We start from the raw sequence: 14,869 nt of genomic DNA on the forward strand, positions 1-14,869 counted from the left end.
ACATTAATCATACTAAGCAGCCAGTCTCAGACACTTATTGTAAGATTAAACAATACAGCATCAAATATTTCATGCTTCTTTATCACTTACTATTAGCTGAAAGCTTTTTTAGTAATGAGTCTTCATTCTTCATTCTTTTAACTTCTAATACACTTCCCAAATATTTTCCCTTCTGTTTTATGACCCAGAATAATCACAGCTCAGTTTGCACTTCCATTTTCTCTTTATTAGTTCATCTTTGTGCTTTTCTCTAATACTCAGCTTTAGACACATGTCTGTACTTCAGGAGTTTCCTCGTAATTCACTGACGAGCTCTAGATGCAGCTGTATGAGCCCCTCTTGGAGAGCTTGCCATTCTGCCCAGCCCTGTCACTCAGGGAGCTCACCCATCTGGCTCCACAGCTGAACTAAGCCACAGTACCTCAGAGGAGCACAAGTGCTTCCTCTGGGCTTTCCCAGCCGCCCTGTTCTCCCCATACCTGGGGCACAAAGGGCTAAGAAGGGAGATTTGGACACTTGTTACACTCACACTGGCTGAAGACTCTTACTCAAGGCTTCCCACTGGCAAGCACCTGCTCCTTAAGCGAGCATGCAGACACAGTGAGGGAATCAGCGCCCAGCTTGCTCTAGCTGTGCCTGTCCTGTGACCCACCATCAAAGCCACATTTCCCCAATGTCTATGCACAAGCCTGGATCAAAGCAAAGCACCAGCACAGTCTGGGGTTTTATCAAGGTAGAAGAAGAGCTGAACCTGTGCTGTGATTTAGCAAGCTCTCATGGTTGCAGTTTGGCTCGCATCCATCACACGATCTGCAGGTCACCAGCTGACAGATGAACACAGTGAGATGTTTGCAGAGGCAGACAGACCAGACTCCAAACAAGAGTACCCTTCCAGTCTTGGATGTGTTAGCCCACTGGTGAGCACCTTTGGTCTGTGTAAAAGATATTTTCTCCATTTTGCTGCTATTCTGTTTTTCAGTCTGTCTCAGCATCATGCTGAGGGCTCATGCTGAAGTGCTGATCTACAATAAACTGCTCCATAGGTCACATCTTCCAGAGCCAGGCTGATCTCCCCCTGTGCTTGGTGTGAATATTCTCCTGGACTCCCCTACAGCAGTCTGATTTGAGCTAAGAAACAGTTCTCATTTCTTCCCTCTGTCACCTTCAAATGTGTTTCTTGTTGGTTCCTGCCAGCAACTTTCAGCAGACTGGCATCCGGAAACATCAAGTCATTATCAGCAGAGAAGAAATCTTTCACATTCTCCTCCTGTCAAAGACAAATTGCTGGGGTTTTTTGTTGTTTATTCTCTTCCCTCTGTCCCTTGCCTCTGCTGTTTGCCTAAGGGATCTGCTGCACTATTCCCCTAAGACAGTTAACTTATCCCGAGTCTGACGACTTCCTGTTTTGCTGGAGCAAAGTAGTGCTGAGGCGGAGTAGTGCTTCTACAACAAAGTCCTCAAATGCCATCCATCAAGAACTCTGCCAGCTATTTTTCGTTTGATGCTTGCCAGGCACCCCAGCCTGGCACCATAACTGGACCTTGCCACGCTGCTGAGGATTCTCAGCATGGTATCAGAAGTGAAGCCAAGGCCAGGCACCTGGAGGAATACATGCAAGAAGGAAGCTCTCCTGCAATCAGTCACAGGAATCCCCTCAGCATTATTCAGCTTATGACCCAGAAGGCACAGGCCACTTCACACACACGCAAAGTAGCTCCAGCATCAGTCTTTGTGTAGCAAGAGATAGAGAAAGCAAATTTTAGAAGTGAGGAGAAAGGCAGTGTCTGGAGTCCCCAGTGGTATCTTGGACAGCAGTACAAGTTATCCTGTGTGGAGGTGGGGAGAAGAAAGACAGAAAGCTTCAATCTTTACCAAAAAAATGAGCTAAATCCAGATGACTCAGTTTGACTGGAGGCTATAATGTATTTTTTAAAGAGCTATGATAAGTGAGTGCAGACTGCTTACTCTAAGATTTAGGTCAGAGTCAGCTTCTTTGGCTAAATCTATACTCAGGGCAAAAGGAGCTCTTGGGTCCTGGTTGGACTTTGGTCATATGATACCACTGTGGCAGGAGAAGATTTGGCTGTGCCTTGGCTGCATGTGGGTCTGGTCTTCCTCCCAAAGGCATACCCGGGCAGGCAGGCAAGGAGAAGCCATGGTAACCCCCACATGATTCCTCAATGAGGGAAACCAGAGCCAGGGGGTGACCACCATGCCTGTCTTGGAGCCAGGATGGCAAGGTACAGCATATAGGGGTCCTGTCTGTGGTGCATGCTCAGAAAAAGAGATTGCTGGTTTGTAGCAGGGCTTTTTACCATTTCTGTCTATTACACTGGGAAGCAGACAGCATTTCTGGTCTGGAACATCTAGCAAGAATGAAAGATCTCCAAAAAAAAAAAACCAACCAAAACCAGAAAGAGTTTTGGACACACTGTCATAGATGTTAGTTTTTGATTTTGTTCTCAGAAAGCCTTATCTGAAAGCCTAGTCCCTGTCCCCATCTACATTCCTGAGCTCTAGACATAGTGCTGGTAAAAGCACAGCAAATGAATTAATCCAGACACAGCTAAAGAATAGCACCCACCCCAGAGAGGAATAACCAGCCTGCCATAAAGGGGATGCTGGACTGCACTGTCTGACTCGAGCCTTTGTGCATCCAGAAACTTCATGGAGAAAAACAGCCCTCATGAGTTGGAGGACACTGCCTGAGACACCCGCATGAGGAAAAAGTTGGACGCTGTCTTCTGAAAGGCAAGTCACTTTTCAGGCCAGGATGACAATGCCTGTATGGAGCCAAAGTCATACAGCCCAGAAAGATTCATCTGAGCCTCTGCCTCTTAGACCTCATTTATTGCTTACTAAGAGGAAGGCAGATCCCATAACAAACCACAGGTAAAGCAGAAGTATTAAGGCTTCTTTCAGTGCCATATAAAAAGACAAATTGTAACTAGACACTTAACAAAATGTACTTGAAAGAATACAGGCCAGAACTGGTGATATATCCAGGTCTGCAAGGCCTCCTGAAATTCAACCTAGGGTACTTAGAGGGAGCAGCTGAAGTAACCTCTGTATCATTAGGAATTGTCTATGAAAACTAGAGGTCAGGAGAGATCCTGGAAGATAGGAACAGGATAAAAATGCCTGCAGGAAACCCAAAACAAAACCTGTCTGGAAGGACAGGTTAAAGGTCTGTGGACCAGTCATCCTAATGCTGAACTTTGAGAGCTGGAACAAAGCATTAAGTCATCCATATGTATGTGCTGGATAAGAAGAACAGTGAATAAGGGCTTGTCAAGGAAAGATCTTGTCAAACAGAATTTATTTCCTTTCTTGGCAGATTAATGGATCTAAGGATTAGAGGGAAGGAGTAGATGTTATTTACCTTTAATTTTGCAAGGCTTTTTCCATACTCCCTGTGATGTTTTCAGAAGCAAGCTAAGAAAAGAAGGTCTATATGGAATTATTGTGAAATGGATGAGTGACTGAAAATGAATTTTCAAGAGAAATCAGCAATTTCCTGACCACTTGAGAGAATATCTCTAGATGGTTCCCACAAGGGACTGTCCTGGATCCAGTTCTATTCAATATTTTCATTAGTAGCTTGCACAGTGGATTGCAAAATTTGCAATTTGACACAGACAATTCTGTTAGCATCAGGACACAAAGTTATCTTGACAAACTGCAGGCACAGTCTGAAAACAGTAAGGTGAAACGTGGTAAAGACAAGTGTGGAGGGACACAGACAGGAAGAAGAAACCATATAAACATGGAGAAATTTGTGAATTTCTGGCTGACAGTAGTGCAGAAAAGGATTAGAGTCTGGTGCTGGAATCAGCAACGTGATACTGATGGAGGGGTGGAGGAATTACAGAAACCCTCTTTACACGCACTAAGGGGTGTGTACTAAGACATAGTAGGTAATCACTTACCTAGTCACTAGTCAATAGTAGTCATTACCTACTATGTCAGTACCTACTTCATGTCCGTACTGGCGAAGACATCTAGGCTGCTCCATCTCATCTTGAAGAAAGTACTTCAGGAATAATAACACAACTTCTGTGATGGCATGGTGGGAAGAAAAGGACATTCTCAAGGCTTCTGCCAGTTCTCATTTCTGTGATTCACGAGCAGAATCACAGAAATTCCTCAGTTTCAGAAAGAAAGGTTCAGTCTGATTTTAAGTTCAGTTTCACCCCTCATGAGTTTACTGTATATCATGTTCAACCACACTCTTACTGCTTCATTCACTTCAATAGATTCAATAGATGAGACGGCTTTGCATAGCAGACAAGTCTTCTGAGTGTGAGTAAAAGCTGATGGAGAGATAAAAGCAAATACTACTTTGATTTACATATATGTATATATAAACTTAAATTCATTGAAAAATGCTCCTATCTTAAAATCTGCATTTTCTTTTAAATGCAAATATTTCAGCTATGACAGTAATCTGCAGATAAGGGAGCTGCTAAGCAAAGGAGTGTTCTCAGTGCTATTCTGTCCTTTTCAGAAAAATTGTTGATGTTTTACTGTGAAATCATGCAACAAGACAGAATGATCAGCTTAGGAAGTAAACTTGCCACCATGACAGAAGCCATTAAAGAGATAAGGTCTGCAAGGACTAACTACTCCTGAATGGGAGCCAGTAATATTTAAATACTTGGCTGTACTGTTGCATTTGAGATGAAATGGTTTAAAGAGCTGATGTATGTCAAAATGTTCAAAGATCCCAATGCCTTCCAGTCAGCTTGGGCTTCCTTCATCTCTCTTACACCATTAATGAGCAACTTTGACCTAAGCTACTTCCTGCGATCTTATCTGTAGCAGAAGTAGGGATTTAGTCAGATGTCTCCTGACGTTACCCACTGTCTTTTTATGTAATACAGCTTTCCTAATAAACATGCTGGTTAGGAGCTGGTTGGAGTGGCTGACAGGCTTGGTAACAGCAGATAGGTACTGCAAAGATGGCAGCTGCTTCATCTATATAGAATTTAGGCAGCATCCAAGGCAGCCAGCTTGGCAGGACTGTATCTCAGCATGCACGGATACAAGAGGAAGAACTCTTCAGCCTACTACTACAATAACCAAAAGCATCTCGAAACACCCTGGAACAGAACACACAGTGCCTGGATGCTTCTGGAGCAGCCTTTGACCACAGGCCATCAGTCACCTGTGTCATGGGCATAAGGCTGGTTGATGGATTTATTCATAGATGCCAGCCAAAACCAGGCTTATCCAGTCAAAGATGGTTGCTTTTGCTACAGGCAATAGCAGGAACTTCCCATCTGAAAAATTTACAAATGCTTTCTCTCATTCTAGCAGCATATGGCTACTTGCAAGCTTTACTACAAGCATTCTGGAAGTTTTCTCCTCTAAGGTCCTTGAAAACTTCCTGATAGCTGGGGAGAAACAGTTAGATGTGTTCACCAGCAATGAGGACAGACTGTAAAATAAAATTCCTCTTCACATTTAGCCCCATAAACACTCCTTTTCTGGAAATCACTTCTTCTCACACAACTAGATCAAGTGCCCTCCACTTTTCATGGCATCTTCCTGGGTGCAGTGATTTTGTGGAGTTAATTTTCTTCATATTAGCTTGTACGGGGCTATGTTTTGGATTTGCAGCCAAAACTGTTATTAACACAGGGATGTTCTCTTTATTGCTGAGCAGTGCTTACAGAGCCAAGGCTTTTTCTGCTTCTCACACCACCCCACTAGTGAGTAGGCTGGGAGTGCACAAGAAGCTGGGAGGAGACACAGCCAGGGCAGCTGATCCCAACTGACCCAAAGGATATCCCATACCGTATGGAGTCAGGCTAAGTATATAAAGATGGGGGAAGAAGAAGGGAAGAGGTGTGGAGTGATGGCATTTGTCTTCCTGGGTAACCATTACCCATGATGGAGCCCTGTTCTCCTGGAGACGGCTGAACATCTGCCTGACCATGGGAAGTGGTTTGATTTGCTTATTTGAACAGCTTTCGCTTTATCCATTAAACTGTCTTCACCTCAACCCATGCAAACCCAAAGGCAAGTTTACTTCTCTTTGCTCTTCAGATTCTCTCCCCATCCAACCAGGCTGAGAGTGAGTGAGTGGCTGTGCGGTGCTTAGTTGCCACATGGGGTTAAACAGGACACTGGGAATCATAGCCCCAGGCACCACCTCTTGAGTATCAGTGAACTCAACAGTGCAAGATCAGCAGAGAGAGGTAAAGAATCAGCCACCTGATCGCTGTGTTCACACGTCACCCACAAATTTGGGGTACAGGAAAAGGGTAGCAAAATCTCTTCTGCCAGAGAGCACATTTGGTGATACTGAGAGGGACTCAGCACTGACCTGAGCAGAGAGCACAGCCATGGGAGCGCAACTGATGCAGGGCAAAGGCCCAGCCTGGGGCTTGTGCATCACTCATGCTTCAGAGACTCAGATTTATCTGGAGGAAGCAGAGCTCAGCTATAAATAGCACAGGATAAGGCTGGCCCTACTTTTGGTTTGTTTTTTCCTGCTGGGATTCTGATGTTCTGCTTCATACAGCATTTCACCAGCAACCTGCTTGCTTGTTTCCCTCACGCCTCATCCGACTGTATTTATTAGGCTGGTGTGTTATCAGCTGAGGAGTGAGGAACCAGACATTAGACTCTCACATTTTTGTCCAATCAGTGGCCATGTTCCCAAGTCAGATACAACGTGCAGGCAAGCAATGAACACCAGCGGCCAGCAAAGCTCGTGGGTACTTAACCAATTGCAATTCACAGCTCTTGGTTTCAATTCTGACTGTGCTCATCAAGCAAAATTTCCAATTTACAGGCAAAATATGAAGTTTGCTATGTTCCATGTGCAGGGAAAGCAGATACACATGGCATGCAGACTTGCATCCAAATCTCCAAGCTGTCTGATGCTGCTAAATCAGAGACAGCATCTGTAATGTGACTGACAGAAGGTTCCCATCATCACAGGATCGAGTGGGCTTGCAGCAGGGATGGGGAGAGAAGGCCCCAGGGCCTGCCAGGTACTGAGGGTCCTGGATACCACACTAAGATGTGACAGCTCGCCATGGCACCAGAGGTGGGAGAAGGGTGGGAGCAATGGCCAGCCCCAGGTCCCCATATATCTGTGTAACCTTGCTTGCACCATCCCTGCCCAACTTGCATCTAGCTCTGCTCTTATTGATCTCATCTCTAGTTCATCCTCTTCAGAGAAGCATTCTGTTGTTTCACAGGCTGCATTAGTGCCATTAGGACCCATCTGGTCCATATGCTTTCTACACCTATTCTGAAGATCCAGCAACCAGCAGTCACATTCCATAGGCCAGAAAAGAAATACATTTTTTCCACTAAGATCCAACATAATTTCCTGATTCCTATTAAATACTTAGTTAACTTTTGAGACTGCTATAAAGCAGTAAAAAAGGATTCAAAGATCCAAGCAACCAAACTTCTCTGTCCTTTTAAACCTCAGGCTAAGATTTTCCAACATCCCAAGGCCTTCAGAGACTCTTAAATTTTATAAGTGAAGTTTCCTCTGCAAACTAGGACCAGTAAGACTAAGAGGCAAAGAAAATTACTTATACGTTGCTTGCAGACACTAGAAAAGAGACAGGCTGACAACCCACAATAATACGGTTTGGATCTTAAGTAAAAGGAAGGAGAGGGAAAATAACAATACAGCACTCAAGAAGAACGTATTTAGCAAGCAGCAGTGAGAGCAGACTGCAGAAAGGAAGTTCAGCTTCTCAACAAAGTACAGAGGGAAGTGCAGCATCAAAGCAGAAAAATCTCATTTTCAGACAAACGTTACATGATGTGCAAGGGATGTTTTCCTGGAGAAATTCTAACCCCCAAGAATCCATACCCAAGGCACACTATAAAATAAACAGCTATAGAAACTGAGTCCCCAGAAGGTTCAGTCTGATGTCATCTCAAAAAATACAACATTGAAGTTAAAAAATCAGGGATTTTGGTCATTATTGACAAAGACACTTAGGAATAAGCATTTGGACACTTACTGTGCCTAATGTTAAAGTGGCTCAGAAGTGTCAAAAAGGTTTTGAACAAGGTACAAAGATGCTGCAAAAGATTTTATCCATCATTTCTGCCACAGCCATGTCTTGCACTTTCAGTTACCTCCACCATGCCTAAATGACCCCAAAGCTTCCGGATGAATTTCTGTGGCTCTGCAGAGCCTTTCCTAAAAATAGTTAAACACAGCTCTGGAGTGTTTAACTGGAGACAGGATTTCCTCCAGCAGATAAAATTGCAATGAGCTCTCCCAGAGCATAAGGACAACCAGAAAGCGGCTGATTTTGACCCTGTTTCCTACAGCAAGCATGTGGCAATCCTTCCCAAGCACAGCCCTTCCTGCCTCCATATTCCTCCAGGAGAAGACAAGGGATTAAATGTGTCAGATGTTTGTGGGCCACTGAATGCCTCACAGTGCTGCAGTGAGGAATGCAGTGTCAGATCCTCAACAGACCAGCGCAACTGCTGCTGCAACAGCCTGTTGCTGTTGCAGAGTTCAGTGTAGGGAGGTGGACTGCAGCTAAGGACGGCTCCAACAAGGAAGCCTCTGATGTGGTCTCTGGACCCCTAGTGCACCCTTCCAGGCCGATGGATGCTCTTCCCACTCCTCTGTACCTCTGTGCATGTGCTGAATGACTGAAGTGACCTCTCTGGTGAGGATACAGTGGCATCCTTTACTCCTGAGACATCAGAGGTTAAACTGCTCCAGGTACGCAAGGCAGGCCTGGTAGCAAGCAAAAAGCAGTAGAAAGCTGGGGCTGGGAAGTCTTCTATGCGGACATTGCACTGTGCTAGTATGAGAGATGTGGTTTTCTTACATTACTCTAGAGGTTTTGTGCTAAATGATTATCACTGTCAGGTTTCTGCCCTATTATCCCTTCAGGCTACATTCTCCCACTTGCCAGCTCACATCCTGATGCTCCTCATCCTTACCTCAGGTCCAGCCTCCTTGGCTTCAGGTCTCTGTTACTCTTCTTCCTTCTAAAGATTTCTGTTTCTCCTCTAAAGTTATCCCCTAACAGTATCGTTTTGGAATTGAATAAGGTTTTTCCACTGAACTATCCCCAACAAATACCTATTTTTTGCTCCTTAGCAGTGAAGGTAACAGGAAGGGCATTGAGCCTGTTCTGAGAAAGCCGATCTTTATTCTGACCTTGATAGCAACATTCTGTCTTTTTCTTGTATTTCCCTTGCATCAAACTCTTTGTTTGCCTGAAGCCAAAGGAACAAAGTATTAGATGAAGCTGTAACATCTCAGAAGCAATGCAAGCTGCAAAATCTGTTTGTCTGACTGCAGATGACAGATTTAGGCGACTGCCCATCATAAGAAATGAAATAAAGTGCTGGTGTGACAGTGGATTATGAACAAAATGCTTTTTCTTCTCACTGATTGTATTCACTACACCCTCAAGTGCAGTGAATACAATCAGCTTCCTGGAGAGGCCTTTTATTTTGTGGAGCTGTGCCCATCAGCACAGAGTGGGGTGGAGAAGAGCAGGTCATGATGACTTTAAAGGGATTCTGTAACTGAACTTTCATCAGCAAAACAAGACTTCAGTGAGACCGGGATGGCTTCATGAACTGCTAAGATTCAGTGTAGGATTATTTAAGGATCTTAGATTAAGTGCACAGAAAGTAAAGGTGAAGAAGGGATCACACAATTAAAGGACAAATTCCAGTGAGCAAGTCTCAGGTGTGTTTTCATAGAATCATAGAATGGTTTGGGTTGAAAAAACCTCAAGATCATACAGTTCCACCCCCCTGCCACGGGCACGGATGCATCACACTAGAGCAGGTTGCTCCAAGCCTGTGTGTCCAACCTAACCTTGAACACTGCCAGGGATGGAGCAGCCACATCTTCGCTGAGCACCCTGTGCCAGCGCCTCACCATCCTTGTATAGTGAACAATTTCTTCCTTATATCCAACCTAAATTTCCCCTGTTTAAGTTTGAACCCATCACTCCTTGTCCTATCACTACAGTCCCTGATGAAGAGTCCCTCCCCAGCATTGTTATAGGCCCCCTTCAGACACTGAAGCTGCTCTGAGGTCTCCACGCAGCTTCTCTTCTCCAGGCTGAACAGCCCCAACTTTCTCAGCCTGTCTTCATACAGGAGGTGCTCCAGCCCCTGATCATCCTTGTGGCCTCCTCTGGACTTGCTCCAACAGCTCCACGTCCTTCTTGTGTTGAGAACACCAGAATTCAGCCTTCTCCGAATCCAGGGTAGATTACTTTTTCTTTTATCTGGTTTACATTTGTAATGGAACTTCCACAAGTCTTACTGGGAAGCTATTCTGCAAGCAGACACTCCCTCTAGTTTCCTTTGGCCGTTTGCAGGCTATTACTGCCTGCCTTGTCCTTTCTGTCCTAACCATGAGCATGTCCTAACCCTGTCCTAAACCTGAATAGCATTTGGTGAAGAATTATCAAATGGTGGCCACCCCTTTCTCCCCCCATGCATGAATGTAAGGCAGAAAATTATTCTTTCAGGATGCCATCTGAAGCTCCATGGAACCAGCTCCTCAGGGAGGCCAGATCATCTCCAGTAAATTAACAATGAACCAAGATGCTTTTCTAACCACTGATCTCTCCATAGCAATTCCAGACCACGCTGTGCACATGGACAAGCCTGCCCCAGCTGAAATTTGCTGTATGCACAGCCAAAGGAAATGTTCTGTTTGCAGATCTTAGTGTCAACACTGCAGTGGGAATTTAACCAGTAATTGTGATGGTGAGCAAGTAAAAAAACCCCCATATTTCCACCCCTCTGCAGCAGTCATGGCTCTGCACTAGTGCCAGCAGCAAGCAGAAATAACATCCTTTTGGTTTGATGTGAAAGTAAACTGGAAGCACCAGTGGAAACAAATGTGTTGAAGATGTGTTTTAGGAGGGAGATTGAACAGCATAAACAAACTGTGATGCAGCAGATAGTTTCAGTTATCAGTCCTTGTTTCTGAACTGTTCCAGCTCCAAAATGCTTCAAACCTAAAATATTTAGTATATCCCAGTGATGAAAGGTAAAAAAACCCACCATTCTTCTCAGCTGTAAATAAACTCTAGTCATCATATTTTTTTAAAGGAAAGGAGGCATGAAAAACAAAGCACAAAGGTTGGAAAAGGGAGAGGGTCTATGCTGAGAGAACCTTCCCAGCAGAGCATCACTTCTCCCCACAGGAGACTGTGGGCTCTGGGTGCCAAAGCTTAGCCGTGTTGTCCCACTTTGGCCATGTTCATTGACATCCAGAGTAAAGCCCTGGGACTGAGCCATTGGTTCAAACAGACACCCTGTCCAGGGACTTGTTTTCTAGGAGTACTCATTGCTGAAGATGACGGGAGTGTGAAGATTTTGCTGATTATTTGAATTGTTTCGATTAATGTGAGGTTTAGCTTAACCTCACATAGACTTTCAACCAGCAGAACATAACAGGTTTGACACCGTTTCCCAGGAGCTCACTCCTTTTAGGCTGGTGTTCACAGCCAAAGACAGAGGCCTGAACTTTCTGACCTGGGAGACCATCTCTAGTTCTATCTTCCTCTAAGACTAAAGGTTCAGTGATGGATTAGTCACACTGCACTACATGCATATACATTCATCTGTGTATGTGTTTATTCCTTTCTGGCTTTGGACCTTAATCATTGGACAGTAAGGAGTTAGAAATCCAAAATCTAAAGCAAGCAGAATTTTCCATTATTTACAATGCAGTAGCACTTAATACATGGAAGACAATTGCCAAATCTATAAGTAGCCATTGCTATGCTCTTTAAAAATATGGGGAGCAGTATCAGGCAGACAAACTCATTCTTAGGTAACAGAATTAGAAAATTTATATTATTCTATTTTGCTTTTAATAATGGGCTATGTTACATCAGCTTTCTTTTATGCAAACTTACTGAGATAATACTAAGTCACTGAAAATGAAATAGCACCAGAAAAGAACTGTCAGTCTGCTTTACTCATTTCCCATTTTGCTTCCCTTGTGAAAGAGCTGTATTGTTTCAAAAGGAAGGAGCCAGGCAGTCCAGAGAACAAAGGCTCCTAATTGTTCAGGAGAACGTTGTTACATTCCTAATTGATCTTCAAAGTTGTAGACTTGCAGTCTCTACAAAAGTGAGGACTGCACAGGGTGGTCTACACAAAGATCAGGCTTCAGACTAGCTGGGGTCTTGGTGAGGGAAAACAGAGCATCTTTGAACTTCACATAAAAAATGAGGCATCACTTTCTAGAATCATTTAATGTTGAATGAGGAATAACAACCTGATGTCTCAAACTAACAGAGAGCCCATGCCACTTTTCCTCCCATCAAATGAACTGAAAATCTTTACTAAACCTTTCGGCTGATATTGACAAATACCTACGGTTCTGATTTTTCCCAACGGAAGTACAAGCTTTTCTCCTGATTGCTGTGCAATCTTACTAACCTTAATCACTAGTTTTGCAGCAAGTAAAAAACTGTAATGTTTACTAAAAATATCAGTACCTTATTGCAGAAGAAAACCAAGAATAATGATTCTTAGCACTCAGCCTTTGGAAATAAAACAAACAAGCAGGAACTGAAGTCTGCTCATACCTACATCTATCCACATGCATGAGGTAGTTTGTCTCCTTTCCAGAGCTATCTCCCTAGAGCACCTAATGATTTTTTTCATCTCCTAGCCACTTTGCTGCCAAGTGGTGCACATAAACCTATCTCTAAAAACACTGTACAGATTGCTTCTAGTGCTGAATATACCTGCTTCTGGTCTGTAAGGATGAGTCCACTAACACCCCTTAAGCATACTCTGTTCTTCCCACTATCATCTGGGGCACAAATGATCTGGGATTCTGGCATCTGTAGTGTGCAGTAACAATTGTTGAACTCCCAGTAGCATGCTGAAGCAAGACCATGAAAAGCTACACATAGGACTTAGTGTTTTGTCAGGCTTTTATACTGGAAGCCTAAGCGGCAATGGGAGAAGTTTGTAATTCTTTGTGTGCCTGACACACTGTATTATGATAACAACCCATGGCTGGGGTACCATATTAACCTGTAAGAGCTGAAAATGTTTGCTAGAGGAAAAGCTTCAGACAGACAAGCAGTAAATAGAAAATTCAGATCTTTTCTGAAATGTTACATTTGCATAACATCTTTGTTTATAGCAAGCACCCATCTTGCTCTTGGCATATTTCACATTCATCTGCAGTCCCATCAGGATCCCTTGATTTCTTGGACTTCTATTGGAAGATGCAATAACAAGGAGCCATGGCTGGGGGACAATCCATGCATGGCATGTGCCAAAGTACAAGGAACATTGTCAGAGTGCCTAGATGCATAAATGTTTGACAGCCTAAATCAGGTGACAGCAACATAGGACTTACTGTCTTGTCAGGCTTTTATACTGGAAGCCTAAGCGGCAGTGGGAGAAGCTTGCAGTAACACCTGTAAACACGCCTGCACCTCAGCAGGCGCACAGACCATTGTTGAAATACGTGCTGCCACACTTTTACTCCTATAAATGAGTTCAGAAGCACAAATGCCTTCCAGTGCTTCAGTCTTAACTCGGATTATATTGTAGACATAACTATAAAGTTAGCTGGGTGTAACAGAACATTCATCCCAGTCCTTCACAATATCATCCATCTGGTGACTCTCTATGACATATGTCAGAGTGGCATTACTTTAAAAGCATTACCTGCACATCGCCATTCTTAATTCACTAGACTATTTCAGGGTCAGCTACGAAGTAGTATGTCTTGAATCCCAGTGGCAGCCAATTCCATAGGTGGCTATTCTTAATTCACTAGACTATTTCAGGGTCAGCTACGAAGTAGTATGTCTTGAATCCCAGTCAGCCAATTCCATAGGTGGCTGCCCCTGAGTTTATTGTGCCTGACAGAGCTCTCTTTTAGGGCTGACACACGTTTTAAGCAGTGCTCATCACTTGTTGCTCTGTGATTTTGTATTTGGAGCACATACAGCATTGCATGTCTGCTGAGACAAAATCAGTTCCTCCCCAAACAGAAGTCATTTATAATGATGAAAACTAAAGGGAAATAGCAAACTGTTGCTCACATACTTAATTTCTGTTGAGGACCAAAGATTGATGTGGTTGTTTTGCCTTTCTGTATATTTAAAAATTAGCTTAATAATCAATCAATAATGCATGTATTAAACCAACACTTTTCCCTGTTCAGCACTTTTCCTACTGTGCCCAAACTCAGCCCAATTAAAAGCCCACTTAAAGGAGAGGAAAAGTAGCCTTACCTGCCACACTGGCTCTGTGTGCTTTCCTGACTTCGCACAACTCTTGTAGCTGGGATGGGAGGTTGTCTTCAGGTTGTAGATGGCCACATTGCCATCATAGAAGCCCACTGCCATGAGGTAGGGGTAGTCATCGTGGAAGTCCAGGCACATGATGCCACTCTCACTGCTGAAGATATACTCTGGGAAGGAGGGGTTCTTCATGGTGTAGAGCAGAAGCATCCCCTGGCGCTGTTTCATTAAGTCATCTAAACAAGGAGGAGCTTTGCTTTTAAATCAGTTTCCAAGATTCTCTACAGTTTGACAGCACTCACCTAAGTCTAACACTCACCTGAACACAAAGATATGTGGGAAGGACATCTATCACAGGACCAAACAGTCATGTTAGTGTGCCTACACCTGAACATCCTTTCCTCTATTGATATGTCATCCTCAGGACAAAAGGACAATGTGCTTATACAGAAAAACTACTGGTCTGGCAGGTTTTTTCTAGAAGAGAGACTTGAGAAGTCTTCGAGAAAATGTGCTGAGTTAAAAAGAATCTTGTGGGCACTTCTTTCTTTGGGCTAGGATTTCACTAGCATTGCAGACATGTAGGCTGAACCAAGGATAGTGGC

General features: G+C 43.7%; 1 protein-coding gene across 1 annotated transcript in view; it reads right to left on the reverse strand.

Moving 5' to 3' along the window:
• The window catches only part of DNAI1 (dynein, axonemal, intermediate chain 1), a gene marked incomplete at both ends in the record, with an annotated part of 79,400 nt that extends 64,900 nt beyond the window's left edge, over positions 1 to 14,500 (reverse strand). The window contains one exon of the mRNA XM_010010335.1: positions 14,256 to 14,500. Coding sequence (XP_010008637.1) covers positions 14,256 to 14,500 — 245 coding nt within the window. The remainder of the gene's footprint in view (positions 1 to 14,255) is intronic.
• Positions 14,501 to 14,869: the final 369 nt, after the last annotated feature.

Source organism: Nestor notabilis, unplaced genomic scaffold, assembly GCF_000696875.1.
Source record: "Nestor notabilis isolate BGI_N333 unplaced genomic scaffold, ASM69687v1 scaffold9972, whole genome shotgun sequence".
Taxonomy (NCBI): domain Eukaryota; kingdom Metazoa; phylum Chordata; class Aves; order Psittaciformes; family Psittacidae; genus Nestor; species Nestor notabilis.